Genomic DNA, 18,235 nt, shown 5'->3' with positions numbered 1-18,235 from the left:
TTGACAATTGGCAATCGGCACCGCTCCATATAGAATACAACATGATGTGCACTGCGGGGAGGGGAAGAAAGAATGGGTTGGGCCAATACCAAGTAGAAAATCAGTAAGAGGACAAACTGCGTTGACTCGATTAAAGGCAACTAGGCAGAGCCGTACCGTCAAGGCTAAGGTTGTTCTTATGGGCCATGGTTCCGGCTGTACAGGAAAGGTACGAACGACCACATCCACGGAAAACATGCGACCTTGCTTGAAAACGTTTTTATTCTGTCGACACCACAACCAATCCAATCCATGCATCGTTTTCAACGCTTCTCATCTAGTCTCTGGAATATGCTCATCGTTGCCCCTTGTTTATTATCAATTAAATAGATAATAACAACGTAAACGCCAAACCTATGATCATGTTTCTTGAGCTCGTGTCATTTCTCAATTCAGTTTTACGTAACGTGTTTGAGATGTGTCCAGCCGGCTGGCTGACGATTACAATTGAAAAAATTTCTTCAAATAGCAGAGCTTGAACTTGTGATACTCACTTCTGCTCTTACTTTAACTTACTATTTCAACCATGATCGAAAGTGGTGGATAATATATCTTACCAAAGAAAATAATTATGCACCACGTCAGTGTAGGTTCTTTGAATAGTTACTATGTTTAGAATCCTCAAGAATTTCTCATAAAGAATGAGATGGTGATGATGGGTCATCTTTTGGAATATGTGCACCACAAGTAAAGATGGCTTTAGGAATTTTTCTAAGTGGTGTTATAATTAAAATAATAATAATAATAAAAATATAAATATGTTAAAATTCATACATTAAAAGTTTTAACATTAAGTTAAAGAAAATGTAAATTCAATACATTTATTTAATATTTTAAAGTAAAAGTATATAAGATAACTATAATTGTCCACGATAATTTTTCATATTTTGAAAACGATACATGATAACATTAGTAGAAATACTATTGTTGACTCCATAAGTTTTTTAGGATAATAAAACCTTCTTTATTGATTAATATCTAATTACATTATTTAAGTATACACGACAAAGTTTAGGTCCCTTAATAGAATGGTTGATTGAAAGCAAGCCAAGAAGCTTGTTATGTTACAAGAATGAATTAATTAGTTAAATAAGCAAAGAAGAAAATATAGTGAAAATAGAATATTGTTAACTAATTAACTTGAAACTTTAATTAGTTAAGGCAAAGCTGGGTGTTACACTTAAAGGAAAACAGAAAAGCCCTAATCAAATAACCCAAGACTTAACTAATTAATGAGGTACTGGATGCAAAACAGAAAGTTGTTAACCGATTAACTAAAGGGGTTAATTGGTTAAAGGTTAAGCTTGAAGTACATAGAAGTGCCAAATTCAAATTCAAAGTAATAATGACTGTTAAAGGGTGCCAAATAAAGAAATTTAAATTTAAAGATTTCTTAATTGACTGAAGCCCATTTTAATAAGTTCAAGATGAAGGGAGAGAAGGGTCAATCAATTAAAGAGAGCATTAATCAGTTGAAAAAAGGCTGGTCAAAAGCAGTGATTGACGATGTTTCAAAATTTCTTAATCGGTTAAAGTTTCCTCTAACCGATTAACATAATGAAGAGAATTGTCAAACATTGCAAGTCAAGAAAGGCTTAATCAGTTAAAGCCTATCTTTAATCGGTTAATGAAGCACTATCTACACATTTGAATATAAGCACAAAAGGATAAAATAATGGCTAGAAATTGTTTGTAACGATTAGTTCCTATCTCCAATGACCAAAAGTGATTTTTCAAGTATTTAAAACCTTTCCAATGGTCATAAATGACATAGAGAAGTTCCAAGGAGTTTGAGAAAGCCAAAAACAAGAGAGGGAATGAGAACCATTAGACGATAAGTTTGAAACTTCAAAAAAAAAAGAGGAAGAGGAGAGGAAATGGGAACCAACCCCTTAAAACATGGTTAACCAATTATTATCCATAATCAAAGTCCCTCCATTCTCTTAGAAATTGACATTCTGTCTCTAGATTTAAGATCTAAAACCTAGATGTTCTTTCCACACTTTGCCTCTATCTACTCCTAAAGTACTAGAGAAACCCTAACTCCCTAAATCCACCAAATCCATGGTAAAACTCTCATAGACAAGCAAGGTCTTTGACAAAAGAAAGGGAAAAGGACCTGCTAAGGAAAATGCAACTCCTCCAACTTAAAAGAAGAGCTCAAGTCTGAAACAAAAAGGGCCAAAAACAAAAGAACCCAAAACTAAAGGAATTTCTCTAGGGATAAGTAATCTTTAAACCTCTCAGTTTAAGAACAAGTCCCATGCCAATAGATTTAAAAAGATTAAAAATGCAACTATATCTTGTGAGAAGGTTTTTTTTTTAATTGGCCTAGTTTTGATGAGGCTCTTATGGTTAAATATGCTTTGTCTGGATATTTTAATGAATTGAAAATAAAGGGGTTAGGCTCCTTTAGAGATAGATACTTCTGCCTAACCTTGGTTAAGGAATTTTGTTCAAGCATTGCCTTAGGAAGATATGAATTAAAGAATCCTAATGACTTTGTAGAAGATGGATTGAATGTATATTTTAATAAAAGGAATTTAAAGTTACTACTGCCGATATAGGAAAATTGTTGAAAACAAAGTACCAGGTTGAAGAGTTTAAGATTCCAGAAATTTATGACTTATTTCCCATTTGGAAAATTCTCACTAGTAGAAAAGAGAAATTTCCCTCCAAGAGTTATGCAAGTAACGTTAAAATGCACAAATGAGAAACTTCCACTACTTCATTACATCTAGTCTTCATGGAAAAAACAATAGCTACATTTATGTCAACTCCCAAGATCATTGGTTAATGGAGATTACTTAATGAAATCCGCTTCAATGTAGCCAAATTTATGATCAAAAGAATGAAGGAAACATGTTTGAGAGATAAGAATAACCTATCCTATGGAAATATAATTTCCTCTTTGGTTAAAAAGAAAAATATCAAGAGCGCTAGATTTCAAGAAGACAAGACTAAAAGCAAGGATTAGGATTTTTAAGGATACTTGCTTAAGATGGGGTACAAGTTGGTAGGTCAAGAGTGTATTAAATTCCTTAAAGGTACACCAACAACACCTAATGCTAAAACTCCTTTAACACCCCCTTCAAGAGCAAATGAGCCTCTTGTTTCCAATGAAATGATGTTTGATTTGTTGATAAGAATATATGGAAAATTGATTGAACAAGCTAAAAGGGATAGGAAATTGGAAGAGAAAATTCTGAAAATTGAAGAAAGGCTTCAAAATATTGAGACTTCACTTCTCAAGGAAAAAGATAAGGACATGGATACTAAAACTCCTACAACTACCTCTTCCAAAGGTAAAGTTGTAGTTGAAATTTCTACATCTTTAGTTAAGATGATTGCCATAAAGAAATTTGAGGCACATACTTTAACCTTGAGGGTGGAATTGAAAAGGAAAGTATTGATATAAATCCTCTCAAGGTTCCTACACCAACACTTGAAAATGAGAAGCAAGGTGATAAGATAGCTAATGAAGTTAAAGTAGAAAAAGACACTAATAAGGAAACAGAGCAAGAAAGGAAAAGTGAGGCTAAATAGGAAAAAGTGACTGAAGTTGAACAAGAAGAAAATGAAGTAAAGAAAGCTCAAGAAGACGCGAAAATAGTCGCATATAAATCAACGCCTACAAAACCTTCAAGCTGAGGAAGAAAAACAATGGCAACTAAGATTAAAATTTTCAAAAGAAGGAAGTCTACAAAGGTAGCTAAGTCTACAATTAAACCACCCCACAAAACTACATCTCTTAAAATTACACCTTTATCTCATGAACCTGAACCTACCTCATCCGAAGTTGAATCCCTTAACCTTTTCCATGTTGAGCCTATAGCTATGCACTAGGAATTGATGAATCCTCGGTAAATGAGTCTTCAATAAACTCTAATTAATGGAATATACATAGAGTAGGAACCTTCTTATTGATGATAAAAATAAGGAAAACGTAGGAGAAGAAATAGGATGCTTGTGGAAAGTAGGTGAAGAAATAGTATTTTTGTGTTTGACTTGTTGTTATATTTCTGTTATTTACCTTTATGTGCTATGGTGAACAAATTGTGAACACCTATTGGTTGGTTATGTTTACCTTTATATATATCTATGTTTGATGGTTGTTTGCAAATCTGTGGTTAATATTGAAATATTTGTATATAGATATATATTGAATTTGCAAGAAAAAAATTAAATTTTTATACACATATTAAAGGGGAGCATACATTTAGGAGGAGTAATCCCTCATCTACACATAAATATAAGATATACCTAGACAGTGCACTCTTAATCAATGAGTGTTTTGCCATCATGAAAAAAAGGGTAGAATGTTGACTCCATATTTTTTTATGATAATAAGACATTCCCTTTTTATTGATGTCTAATTACATTATTTAAGTGTGCAAGACAAAATTTAAATCCTTTAATAGAATGGTTAATTAAAAGTAAGTCCAGAAGCTTGTTGTGTTACAACAATAAGTTAATTAGTTAAAAAAGCAAAGAAGAAAAGACAGTGAAAACAAAATGTTGTTAATTGATTAACATGATTAACATGAAGCTTTAATCAATTAAGGCAAAGTTGGGTGTTACACGTAAAGGAAAATAGAAAAGCCTTAATCAATTAGTGTAAGACTTAAGTGATTAACAAGGTATTTGATGCAAAATAGAAAGTTGTTAACCGATTAACCAAAAGGGTTAATTAGTTAAAGCTCAAGCTTGAAGTACCTAGAAGCACCAAAATTCAAATTCAAAGTAATAATGACCGTTAAAGAGAGCCAAACAAAGAAATTTAAATTTGAAAATTTCTTAATCGGTTGAAGCCCATCTTAATAAGTTAAGGATGAAGGGAGATAAACTTCAATCAATTAAAAAGAACATTAATTAGTTGAACGAACGCTAGTCAAAAACTGTGTTTAAAGGTGTTCCAAAACATAAAATTCTTAATTGATTAAAGTTTTTTTTAACCGATTAACACAGTGAAAGGAGCTATCAGATATTGCAAGTTAGAGAAGGCTTAAGCAGTTAAAGCTTGCCTTTAATCGGTTAATGAAGCATTATTTGCACACTTGAATTTAAGCACAAAAGAACAAAATAACAACCAGAAACTATTTGTAACGACTAGTTTTTGTTTCCAATGGCCAAAAGTGATTTTTCAAGTATTTAAAACCTCTCCAATGGTCAAATATGACATAAAGAAGTTTCAAAGAGTTTGAAAAAGCCAAAAAAAGCAAAAACCTTCTTTTGTACACTTGTTTTTTACTTTTATCCTTTGTAAAGGGTTTGAGCTTGTATGCATTAAATCAATTAAATGACCATTATACTTCATCTTTTTCTTGTTTTAGTTTGACTGGAGTACGCGAGACACTCTAAAGAAATTGTTGTAAATTTTTATAGCTTAGGTAGAAGCTCATATTGTAAAAACTTAGTGGAAACTGTTAATTTCACTGATTTTAGTGAAGTGAGGTTGAAAATCTTTTTTGGGGAAGATCAAGGTAATGGATGTAGGCCAAGTGGATCGAATCACTATAAATATTGAGTTTTGTCTACTTCTCTTAACCTTTTTTTACTTGGTATTCACTAACCTCAACAAGTTTTTAAAACTTCCATTTCATTTCTTCCAAAATGTTTTAAACTTAAAAGATTTCCTTCAAAAATATTTTTAAGTGCTATTCATCCCCCTTTAACACTCCTTTTGGGACCAACAACTATTAAATACATCTTTTTCAATATATATCACCTAGTAATTATTCATCCACTCATTACTTATTCAATTGTGTAGTCTATATTTTATAAATTTCATTACTAAAAAAGCTTTTCAATTGACACTGTTACAAATGGTAAAATCAATGCAGGTTTTACTAGCAAATAAACTAAAGGATACACAGTATTTGTATCTGTCTACGAAATAATCAAAAATTATATCTATAAAATAAATTAAAAAAATCATAATTTTAAGATATTATTTGACATATAATACTATTTTTTATTAGCCAGATTATAAGTATTAACCTAAACTATCAAATTAATCAAAAAAATATTTACACGTGAAGTATTTAAAAATTTTAATTGAATTGAAAATTACTTACAACTGAAACCTATATGAGTTATTTTGAGAGAGTGAAAAAAGACAGCCAAAGATCAAGAAAATGAAGTGTTACTGTGAGTTTTAAGAATAAGACTTGAATTTTTGAAGAGGGAGAGTAGTTCAGGTTTTGATTTTTTTAATAAAATGTTAAATTGTAGTAGGAAATTTTTTTGTCTTTCCATGTAGTATTTAAATATTAATATAGAAATTACTTTTTCATAAATCTACTTTGACTTCATTTCCTACAAAATTGTAAAAATAATTAGTGGGTTTGTTAGTATTATTAATTATATAAAACTTTATATAAGTAATATAACAAGTAAATATTTTTTATAGAAGTAATATAGTAAGTAAATATTTTTGTAAATGAATGGTGTCATGTGACACCACTTCAATGTGAGTAGGTCCGCCCTTGACAACAAGTTGAAACATGGGATTAATTTTTTCTCGACACAGCATATTCAAAAGTCATTATTGAACTATTTCATAAAATTCAAATAAAATTTTATTTTTGATTACATTTAATCAAATCTTTATATTTTAATTTTGAGTCAAATAATCTCTTATAACTAACGACATGCTTATTAACATTAGTTAAAATACCATTTGTCATTTTAAGCACATGTGGCGTTGATGTAACATTTAGGTGGAAAGTGAAAAATGTCACATGGCATGTCATCATGCTATGTCACCATTAATTATGACATTTAAGCAAACCACGTTAGTACCACATGGCATTAAATAACATGTGGCATTTCAACTAAAGACAGTTAATCAACCTTAGTTATAAGTGTTTTTTTTTTATAAAAAAAAAAGCTTAATTGAACATAATATAAAAAAAGACTTTTTGAATTTTTTTTAAATAGATCATAGACCTTTTTTAAAATATTATGTTTTGTTAGGTTAAATTATGCATTTAATGAAGTCCTTATATTGTCATTTTAAGTCAAATAGACCATTATTATTAATAATTGACTAACTTGTTATTAGTTAAAACATCACTTATCATTTTATGTGCACATGGCGCTAACGTGACAATGAGATAAAGGGTTAAAAATGTCATGTGATCATATTATCATGTTAGACACTATTCACTGTGACATGCCAGCATGTCATGTTAACACCACGTGACATAAAATGATATATGACATTTTAACTAACATTAGTTAATCAACCTTAGTTATAAGGGCTTATTTAATCTAAAATAAAAGTATAAGAACTTGATTGAACGTACTATAAATATAAGGACTTGTTTGAATTTTTTGAATAATTCATAGATTTTTTTTAGATTAGGTCTTTCTTTAGGTTAAATTATGCAATTAGTCCTATACTTTATAAAAAATGTGAACTTAGTCCCTTAACAATAATTTTTGTAAATTTATTAATTTTAGTCTCTAACTCTAACACCATCAAATATCACTATTAAGTATCCTGATGTCGCATTGATTATGTGCTAATGTTACATGATTATGCTGATGTGGCAATTGCTAACATTTTGATTTCACAATGCCAACATTTTCACCAAAGAAAAATAAAAAATAAAAAATGAGTTCACTCTAACTATTTCATGGGCTCTGAGTTTCAATTTCCCTGATGACCAATCTTTGTTGTCCATTGAACAAAGGGAGAGTGAGTGCATGTCTAAATGTGGACATGGAAGCACCTAATCCCTTGAAAATGAAATCGGGTGGAAGCAAGGAAAAGATAGAGGAAAAAGGAGAGGTTGTTGTTGGCCACCCTGCCTGTCTCCTAGTAAGTGTTTGGCGTAGAATCGAGTCAAGGTCAAGTCTGCTCTAATACCACTTGTCATGGGGTCATTAACCTCTCCTTAAAAAGCTAATCTGATTAAATGTGCAATACCATCGCTTATAAGTCACCTAAGACTCCCCTACCTGCCTAATGTGGGATTTTTGGAAGCACCTTGCCTACTTCCTTCTTGAAATGCTAGACATGACATCCTCACCCACCCAATCCAGTGACAATTTTGTCATCGTTGGCCACTTTGCTTACCTCCCCTCGAAAGTGCTTAGTGTGGAATTGGGTAAAGATTGGGTCTACTTTAATATCAATTGTCATTAAGCTATTACCCTCTTCCTAAAAGGCTAACTTGATGGAGTGTGCAATGCCATCGCTTATTAGCCACTCAAGATTCTCCTACTTGCTTAATGTGGAATTTTTGGAAGCATCCTCTCTACTTCTTTCCTGAAGCGCTAGGTATGGCATGAGTTCCGATGGTGCTATTAAGTGGCAAAGGTGTAAATTGTTTGATCTTGAAGGGCGGGAGTTTCTTAACTGTTTAACTACAATTGCAATCAATGCGGTAGGTAATGGGGATCCTAATTAGGTTAAGGTGCTTTCATAGCAAGCTAATGTGCTTACTCATGTTTGTAATGCCTACTATTCCATTTTTCAAGTGAGAGTATTTTTTCATTTTTTTGGGTTTTTGATATTTGGGTAAATTGATTTTTTTTATTGAAAGGGCAAGTCTTTTTTATTTTTAGTTTAATTAATTTCAAGTTTTGTTGCTGAATTGTCAAATTTTACCTGTGCTTGCATTTTCTATGAGATACAATAGAGAGTCAGGTGGATTCACTTCTCTTTGATAAAACAAAAGCAAATGATAGAAAGCAAAACCATAATTGTTTAAATTAAAACAAATGATTATATATAATCTTGCCACATCAGTTACATCTATGATGTAACATAATATTGACATGGAAATTGCTGACGTGGCCACAATACATTTTGTCATGTTAGCATTTTTTACTATATTAACGTGATCATGTCATATCAACACATAATCAATGTTACATCAGTAAAAAATGTCATGTTAGTTTAATTAAGATGTCAAATCAATATATTTAATGATAAAATTTAACCATATTAAAGTTATAGTTATTAGATAAATTAAATGAAAATCTTAAATAAATAAAAAATGTTTTAATTCTCACCAACGAAGTGCTCTAAATCGTTCCAAATAAATGTGAAGTTGATAACAGTTTTGGAAAAAAATTACTACGTACTATCTAAACTTATATATTGTATTAATTCTTATCAAAGAAACTTATATTTTAACAACGCTCTTTCAAATTGTAGTTTTAAGCCAACCAATGCAAACAAGCTCTTTTAATCAAACACTAGACCAACATTACTTAAAATTGTATGCAAATAAAAATTATAGTCAAAGTTAAAGATATATAGCTCACACCTCTAAGATAATAAATCATTTTAACAAGTAAACAAACAAAGTCAACCAACTAGCATGAAAAATTTAATATAAGATTAGAAAATATTCATATAAAATTAGGTTTGAATGCATGATTTAATCTCTTAATCCCATTATCTAATTGATAAGACAAGATTTCATTAATTTTACTATTTATATTTTTTCCTCAATTTAGTTTTTTCTAAAATTATTTATTTTTGAAGAGTTGAGCTTGCTAAGAGTTCACCTTTGATATAATATGTGGGGAACTTTTTTTTTTGGTATAAAAAGACTAAGTTTTTATTTAAAAGCTCAAAAAACATGTCATTTGTTAGATATCTATAAATTAATTATTTAATAAAACAAATTAAGGAGTATACTAATAATAAATATTATTTTGAGCTTGGCCATGTGGCAGGGTGCTTGGTCTAGTGGTATGATTCTCGCTTCGGGTGCGAGAGGTCGCGAGTTCGATTCTCGCAGCACCCCAAATGTAAGCGAACCAAATTTTTAATGCTTTAGGCCAGGTTGAACCCGCCTCTAAAATTTCTCTAGGGTTTTAACTTTCTAGTTTACGAGTCAAAACTCTTTGTCCTTCCCAAAACCCTACTCTCCTCTCTCTTCTCTCTCTCACACCCAGGATTCGACCAAATCTCTGTCACAATGAGCAGATCCGGCCAGCCTCCAGATCTCAAAAAGTAAGCTCGTTTACACTCTCTTTTCTATGCTTTTTTTTTTTTGTTTTACAAATTATCATTTCCTTCATTTCTTGAATTTCTCATTTGTTTCATTCGTACTGTTTTTCTTATAATAGGTACATGGACAAGAAACTCCAAAGTAAGTTTATTTTTATCTGCTTTGCTCTTTCATTTTTCAATTTTATGCTGTTTAATTAAATTTAGTTTATATTCATCTGCCGTTGCTTGTTTTTAGTAGTCTCTTGCTTAGGACTCAAATTCGGTTAGTTAGGTTTCTCGCGCATGATGCCTCTTTAAGTTGAGTTGGGTTGAGTTGCGTGTTTGGGTAGTTGTAGCTGATAGGGTTCTAAATGTACGTGTAATATTTCAGTTGTAATAGTAAGCGAATGTCCCCTGTTGATTGTTTGTGGCTAAATTGTGATTTGAACCTGGGTTTTGTTGGTGTAATCTTTGCATTTTTTTTCTCTCTTGTGAGCATATTGTATGATTTGAGTTGAGACTCCAGAGTGCCCTCTTCCTTGGAATTCCCATATTTTCGGTCCATTAGACCATCTGCTTCTGGGTTATATAGTTCAAGACTGTGCATCTTATGCTACATGGAGTTAGGTGCTAGATAGAATACGTGAAAGGTTTAGGACTTAAATTTTTTGCCTTTGGTATGTTCTTACAGCAGTGTGAAATCTTTTAAAGTTAACAAATTTGAGATTTTTTTCTGCTTATTTTCGGGTCTTTTAGAATCTTGTTGATGTTAGTTATAACATTGCATCTTCATGAATCTATTATATTGATCATGGTTGAAGATCTAAGAATTCATGAGCTACAGCAGATTTTAGGTATACATTGTTATTGTATTTGCTAATACCTTTATGTCTTAGTGTGTGATGAATTTGTCAATTGATGCAGTAAATCGGTCTCATAAGTTGCACTTGTTTGGCTGACATATGTAAAATAAAAAATTTAGAGATGGGGAAACTCTTTTAATATGTATGCATCAAAACTGTTTTTTTTATCTCTTATGAGCTTGCAGATTGTTAATTTACATACATTATGTAGATTTGTTATATACATCAAAGAAACCAATTTAATTGTGTGAGTTCTATTGGTATTATGTGCTGCAGTCAAGCTGAATGCAAATCGGATGGTTGTTGGTACACTCCGTGGGTTTGACCAGTTTATGAATCTAGTGGTCGACAACACTGTGGAGGTGAATGGCAATGAGAGAACTGACATAGGCATGGTGGTGAGTCTCTTAATCTTTTTTCTTTAAGTAGCATGCTCAATGCTTAATTTTCATTCGGGTATACCCTTTCAATTATTGTTAGCCTCATTGTAATTGATATTAATCCACTGCAGGTGATCAGAGGAAATAGTGTTGTTACTGTTGAAGCACTTGAACCTGTAGGCAAAATGCAGTGATTCTAGTTTTTCTCTTGGAAATTTGGAATTCACTTGATGTATCTCGTTTACTTTGTTGTTTGGATAACATCGCTGCTAGCCTGCTAGTTTGGGATGGGATATGTTATGTAATTGAGAATTCGTAGGAAGTTAGATGGATCTCTGCTGATTCTGCTCTTTCTTTGAACTTCACTCTACCCGATGGATTGCCCTTTGGGGATTCCAGATGGGTATGATTGAATGTAGAGAATGCAGCGATACTTATTTTAATTGCTCTGGCCTAGATTGAAACTCGTGATACTGCACGTGTTAAAGCTTGTTTCTTGTCCTTCATGCTCTTCAATGCAGTTGCTTCCTTTGTACACCCAGAGCTTGGCATCGGATGAATTTCTCTCCATAGTTTAATAACAACATTTGTTTCAGAAATAAGGGAAAAAAAATGCATATTTTTGGGATAGGTAATCTGAACTTGTTATTTTACCCCCATATAGTTCATTCAACAAAGAAGTATTGCTGTCAATGTCAAATTTCACTGTTAAGATTTGAACCATAAAACGTGAGCAGTTTGAATAACTGGCTTGGGGTCTAAAACTCGAGTAATCAGAGAAGCTGTTGTTATTCCATTGCCGGGAAGTCATGCTGTTGGATTAATTCTTACAATGCCTTTTCTAACTAATGGTTTTCTGGCTTGATGAGCTTTCTTGTATTTCCAAAGATGTCTATAATTAAAGAAAAATGAGAAAGCACGTTTAAAAGTTGCTCCAGATTCGTTTTGAGCCGTTGGGTTCTGGGTGTTGCGTCGAGAATTGAACGGCAATTTAGCATGTATGCCTGATCAAACAACGATCTTGGTGTACTTAAAAGAAAGAAATGAAAAAAGATGGTTGATGCCTTTTTATCTCTCCACCGGGTTCCCCTGTCAATAAACGAAAGCTTTGGGGGAAAAGCTCTACTTTCTGGGCTTGGAAGATGGTGGAAATCACTTTCCTTTTAGCAAGTCAGATGGATTCTGTGGATCCCAATTTGGGTTAAGAGGCTGCAATCTGTTTATGGGTACCAAGTGTACTGATGAGGAGGCTGCCCGCCCAGTTGGATTTAAATTTGAAACAGTGGACCTCTCTCTCTCTCTCTCTCAGCCTCAAGGTGTACAACGGGCAGCTTCGCTTAAAGTTTCTTTTGCATTGCATTGGCAGCTCAAAAAGGTCGTACACATTAGACAACAGCTCCTTCCCACTTTCACCTTTCGTTTTTTCCCTTTGTTCTCTAGCCTGTTCCAGAAGTCCTTAAAAGGGAGGCAAGGACCCGTTGCTGAGTCCAACAGCCTTTTGGAATATTATCATGTATTGATTGCTCCATGTCAATGTAAATCAATGATATGGATGGGATATAACAACATATAACATTACTCTGCTTTGAAGGGTGGACAGCTATGAAGAGGATTATGTATGTATGATCTGATCCACAGCTCACCCAACCTGCTGCTAAATTGGAATCCCATCTTCTTTCCTTTTTGTATTACCAATTGTTATGTGGAAAGTGGCACATGTTTGGCGGCCATTTTTAAGATTAGATTTATGATGGCAGCTTAATGTCTTAGGCAACACTTTTCCTTGTTTTGTTTGTCATTTTTCTGTCCTTTGTGAGAACTCTGTTTGACTAAGGCAGAAGGCAAAGCAAGGGCTTTTACAGTTTTAACCTGCCATTACTTCTTTCTTGCATGAATTCATGACTTGTTTGGTGAGACCATGGAGCCATAATTAATCTAATACCTGAGCAGTCCAGGCTGTTAATTTCTTTTTATTTGCCAAGTATATGGGTGGAGACATGGAGATACTCCATGCACTATACTGAAGCATTACCTTAAAATGACATTTATTGCATTTCCAAAAAAACAAAATGTGTCCAACCCAAAGAAGAAAACAGGGATAGTAACCACCCCTTGAAGTTAATTAACCATCATTAAAAGCAATGTTATCAAACTTGAACCTTTTTTTTTGTTAAAAAAAAAAAAGCTCACCAAACCTTGCTTTTTATCCTCTTTTGGTGAATTTGGCAGGTTGCAATTTGCCAATGAGCAAATCTCGTGGCTCAAATGATTAACCAATGAAGTTGAACTGCAAAATCAATTTCAATTCTAAACAGAAGCTTCATAAGTACTGACACAAAAATTTCCTCCTTTGATGTCAACCAGATAGCAGAATGAGGAGACAGTTTTGTTGAGTTCAGAGCCGGGAGTACCTCAAACCTCAGGGGATGACATTTTTGCCAGGTAACTGGTGGGACCCAGATGCTGACATAATGGAGTTAAACTAAGACTAGGACTAGGAGGTCTTTCAACTTTCAGAACCATTTGGATTTATGTAAGACAACCTTTCTTTATGTTGGGATTATCTGGTAATGTTTTCTTACAATATCTGTCATTAAGATGTACATTGCTAAGTCTATCAAAATTGGAATGCTTATTGAATTTGTAAGCATTGATTCAAAATAGAAACCTAAATATTCCCAACTGGGATATTTTTGAACTAAAATGATAGTAACTGAAATTTAATCCAAGAAAACTACAGTATGCATATCATTATCATATCAATAATCATCTCTTTAATCCCACCATAACCATGTGTCAGGCTGCAGAAAGACTTCCTCCATTAAATGCTTAGATGGCAACATTTCATTGGCTCTGGAACAGCATAGGATAATTCAGTGTACAGAAGCAGCGCCGTCCCCCCCAATCCATTTGCTTAAAGCATGGGCGTTGGGGCAAACGAAGCTGTTTCTTTCTCTTCTCAAACCTCTTCATCTCCTCCACCCACCACCACTTCTCGTTCTTCCCCTAAATATTCAATCTTTATACTTTGCTTCTTCAAGCGTCAAGCCATAGCCAGCCAAGAAAATTAAAAGCAAAAATAAAAAGAAAACCAGAAAAAGTGATGATACTTGCTTCCTACCATCCAAAATCTTTCCTTCAATCCAACTCTACATAGACACCAAATCTTGACGTCCCATTATTCCATTAAGTCCTTCCAAAGAAACCAAGTTTGCCATAAAAAAGTTTGTTTCTTGGCTCTAAATTCTTGACCCCAATAAAGAAACACAATGACTGAAGTACTCCAATCATCCCCATCTCACTTCTCTTCACCTTCAAGCTCCACCTCAACGCCACATGCCCTTATTAACTCTAGTGTAAGCACTGTGGAAAGCATAGCCCAAGATAGTGACCAAGAAGAAGAGAGAAGGCAAGAGGAGGAGAGGAAAGAAAGGGACAGGGAAGGGGATCAACTGTCTTTATTAACACTTTTGGTCGCTGCTTTTAGGAAGTCTTTGATTGGGTGTAGCATTTCTGATAGCAAAGAGCTTTGCTCAATGGAAATTGGGTTGCCTACCAATGTTAGACATGTTGCTCATGTGACTTTTGATAGGTTCCATGGATTTCTTGGTTTGCCTGTTGAATTCGAGCCTGAGGTCCCCAGGAGAGCCCCAAGTGCCAGGTGAGTTTATCAATGAAGAATTATTTTTGTTCTTCTTGAAATTCTGATCTGGGTTTGAGATATATGTGTCACAATTGACCCTTTCCTGATTATTTCGTTCTTGATCGTCAATAAAAGGGTAGTCTTTAAGGAAAATTTTTCTGGGGTTTGGTTATATTGGTTAATGTAGCTCAATAAGTTTTTTTCCCCTCTCCTGAACCTTGTTTCACTTTCATATAATTTGGTGAGCTGAACTTTTATCTGAAGTGTTTTTAACAAAAGGAATGCTCGAAAAAGGCGACTATTGTTGTAAACATCTATCATTTTAGGTACTTCGGATGATTAATTTCTTTGAGGTCCTCATTCTTATATAGATTCCCATAGTAACGAAGGCGACCATTGGGTCTTCCTAAGCAAATCTTAATGAACTGGACAGTTTGCTTCAGTTTGTGGATGCAAATTTCTACCCCAAAAGTTCAAATACTTCTCTGCATTGTATGACTTTTTTCCCTGCTGCGCATTTTCTATTTGAAGCGTTTTGGGATTGGGTGCTGGCTACGTTTTTCTAATTTCATTTCTTATGTCCCTTTCTGATTCCTTGGTAAACCTTACTGGAGTTATGTCTATTTTATGTTTGTTTCATTGTTTGGTCTGCGGTGCTCAGTTTGAAAATCAAGCACAATTTATAGTTAATACTATGGCTATAATGAATGTATGGAAACTAGCATGATGATACCTTGTGCTGTGATCTCAGTTGCCAAAGTCTATCAGCATTCCATCTAACAGTGTTTGTGCTAATTTTAATTTATTGACTAAGATACCATTCTTGTGCAGTGCAAATGTATTTGGAGTTTCAACAGAATCTATGCAGCTTTCGTTTGACTCTAGAGGGAATAGTGTGCCAACAATACTACTCCTAATGCAAAGGCATTTGTATGCCCAAGGAGGCCTCCAGGTATGTGATTATCTATTTTTCCTCTACTGTCCGCTGGCTATAAAATTGCTTGAATTATCCAATTTTAATAACTAAATTGTTATATTTGATTTTTTAGGCAGAAGGAATTTTCAGAATTAATGCTGAGAACAGTCAGGAGGAGTATGTTAGGGAACAACTAAATAGGGGAATTATACCGGATGGGATAGATGTACATTGCTTGGCAGGTCTTATAAAGGTATTTCCTTGCCCTTTAAAAGCTGCACCTCTTATGTGGGAATTATGAACATGTTTCTCATATATAAATTTGCTACATTGGCATTTCTACTTATTGTATTTTATCAGCTTATTTTTATGTAAGTAATTTTTTTTGGCGATATTGGGAACAAACCCACTATAAAAAGGACTGGTTCATGGGCTGAGAATGCCCTCCTTTTTGTTGAGATATCAGCAAATAAATGTTGGAACTTCCCTAGTTGAAATGGTAAGTTTCATTTGATTTATGTGTTTATTATTCTACAGGCTTGGTTTAGAGAACTTCCTAGTGGTGTCTTGGACTCTCTTCCTCCAGAGCAGGTAATACAATCCCAGTCAGAAGAAGAGTGTGCTCGGCTTGTACGGCTCCTTCCTCCAACAGAAGCTGCTCTACTGGATTGGGCAATAAATTTAATGGCTGATGTTGTGCAACTGGAACATTTGAACAAGATGAATGCACGCAATGTTGCCATGGTGTTTGCTCCAAACATGACTCAAGTGAGTAAAAATCTTTCAGTCTTTTTAAATACTCATGTAAAACTTGATGCACAGTTTTTTTATTGTTTACTGATATTTGAGCCAATTTGATGTAGTTGATAAAGCTCTGCTGATTGCTCTACAATATTTTCTCATATTTCTCGCCTTGAAGGTGCTAAGTTTTTTAAGCATATCATTTGATACTAGTTGTCACATGGATGCATCCCATATACCCTTGGCACAAACTCGCAGCATTTTAATATTTTCAAAAACTAGAAAAGAAGACTATTAGAAAAAACACTCATTCTTATGACCTAACTTCAGGGCAAAGAGTTCCACTTTGAAAAGTCCTTTCTAGGCACCTTGAAGCATACCAAAGCTCTTCCTCCTGATTATCATGATGGGATATTCTTCTGATAGTTGTTCTTTTCCGTCAAAGCTTTAATTTAATTACTATTTATGGTTGTGTGCAGCGATATTATTCTGTAATGTATCTAATAAAAGGTCTTGTTAGTATGTGCTAAAATGTACGATTGCTCTTGCAATCTGGCCCATTCACAGGTTAATGACCTCCACTTCGTCTGTTTATTGCAGATGTCCGATCCTTTGACTGCATTGATGTATGCGGTCCAGGTAATGAATTTTCTCAAGACACTTATTATCAGAACACTTAAAGAAAGAGAAGATTCTATGGTAGACTCTACTCCTGTTTCTCGCTTAGAGCCTTCTGATAAGAATGGACGGCAAAGCTCTTCACAACTGCACAAAGATGTCAATGAGGAGGTTAAAAATGAAAGTGAAGGAGAAAAAGTTTTTGTTGCTCAAGAACCTGCCATGGAGAGCCCCACTCACTCTGCCGAAGAGAATTTGACAGCAGAAAGTAACTCTGAAAGTTTCCTAACTTCGATCGAGAACATTTGTGCCGGAAATCGATCTCTAGTTGATAACTGTCCTTGCACTGTGGTTTCTCAAGTGAACTCTTTGGCAAATGGACTCGAAGAAGGTGGCCTACGAAGTACATCTGGAAAGAGCAGAACTGGTCAATCAAGTGTTTCAAGTCTAAAGAAGGGATCAAAGAAGGTAAATGAATGGTCAATCTGCCAGGTAGCAGGACCTGTAGAGAAGAGCAAGGGAACGAAGATTGTTGGCCGTATAAATTCAAGAGCAGAGCTTTTTGAAGCTTGGAGGTGAATGGCCTTGAATGCTAGGATGTAGTCAGATGGGGTCGCGATGGAAGAGAAATGCCAACTGGTAGAAGTTGGTATGTTGTGTTTTGTGCTTTTGTTTTGGGAATATTGTGTACGAGTTCATGTGTGCCTTGTATGTTATTTTGGGTGGGAAGTCTTTAACCGTTCGTCGCTTCATACTGACATTTCCTCGGCTCATTCTAACATTTTCTATTGTTCACGATACTTATTGGTGAAGCTTCTAATCAATCAAAGTTGCTTGTATTGCTCAAATGAACATGACTTTTGGTTTTCTAGTGCCTGACTGCTTGTAGTTTTGCACCTAATTATGTTTAGGAAAATGAAAAAACAACCCCGCAGGCTGGCAATTAGAAAACAATGACCGAGTATGCATGACAAGGCTTGAGAATAAAATATTTTCCCCAGGGACCATGAAGATAGTCTGTGCGCCAACCAATCAAATTCCATTCTGGGGTGTCCCTGCTTGGCCCATCTTGCTTCA

General features: G+C 34.1%; 2 protein-coding genes and 1 non-coding gene across 3 annotated transcripts; all 3 read left to right on the top strand.

Moving 5' to 3' along the window:
• Positions 1-9,737: 9,737 nt before the first annotated feature.
• Positions 9,738-9,809, top strand: TRNAP-CGG (transfer RNA proline (anticodon CGG)). The gene has a single exon. It is a non-coding gene; the product is annotated as a tRNA-Pro (tRNA).
• Positions 9,810-9,864: 55 nt separating this feature from the next.
• Positions 9,865-11,777, top strand: LOC110420493 (putative small nuclear ribonucleoprotein G). The gene is made up of 4 exons (XM_021433824.2): positions 9,865-10,018; positions 10,135-10,157; positions 11,137-11,258; positions 11,372-11,777. Exons 1-4 carry the CDS (start codon positions 9,984-9,986, stop codon positions 11,432-11,434), a joined length of 243 nt encoding a protein of 80 aa, XP_021289499.1. The 5' UTR covers positions 9,865-9,983; the 3' UTR covers positions 11,435-11,777.
• Positions 11,778-14,159: 2,382 nt separating this feature from the next.
• Positions 14,160-18,006, top strand: LOC110420756 (rac GTPase activating protein). Its single transcript, XM_021434127.2, has 5 exons — positions 14,160-14,901; positions 15,715-15,835; positions 15,933-16,052; positions 16,337-16,567; positions 17,141-18,006. The coding sequence occupies exons 1-5, from the start codon at positions 14,510-14,512 to the stop codon at positions 17,735-17,737; spliced, it is 1,461 nt and encodes a 486-aa protein (XP_021289802.1). The 5' UTR covers positions 14,160-14,509; the 3' UTR covers positions 17,738-18,006.
• The last annotated feature ends 229 nt before the right edge of the window (positions 18,007-18,235 follow it).

The sequence above is a fragment of the Theobroma umbraticum genome, unplaced genomic scaffold (assembly GCF_002168275.2).
Source record: "Theobroma umbraticum cultivar Fairchild unplaced genomic scaffold, ASM216827v3 scaffold_86.0, whole genome shotgun sequence".
NCBI lineage: Eukaryota > Viridiplantae > Streptophyta > Magnoliopsida > Malvales > Malvaceae > Theobroma > Theobroma umbraticum.
The sequence above is the reverse complement of the archived record's forward strand: the minus strand, read 5'-3'. Positions and strand labels throughout refer to the sequence as shown.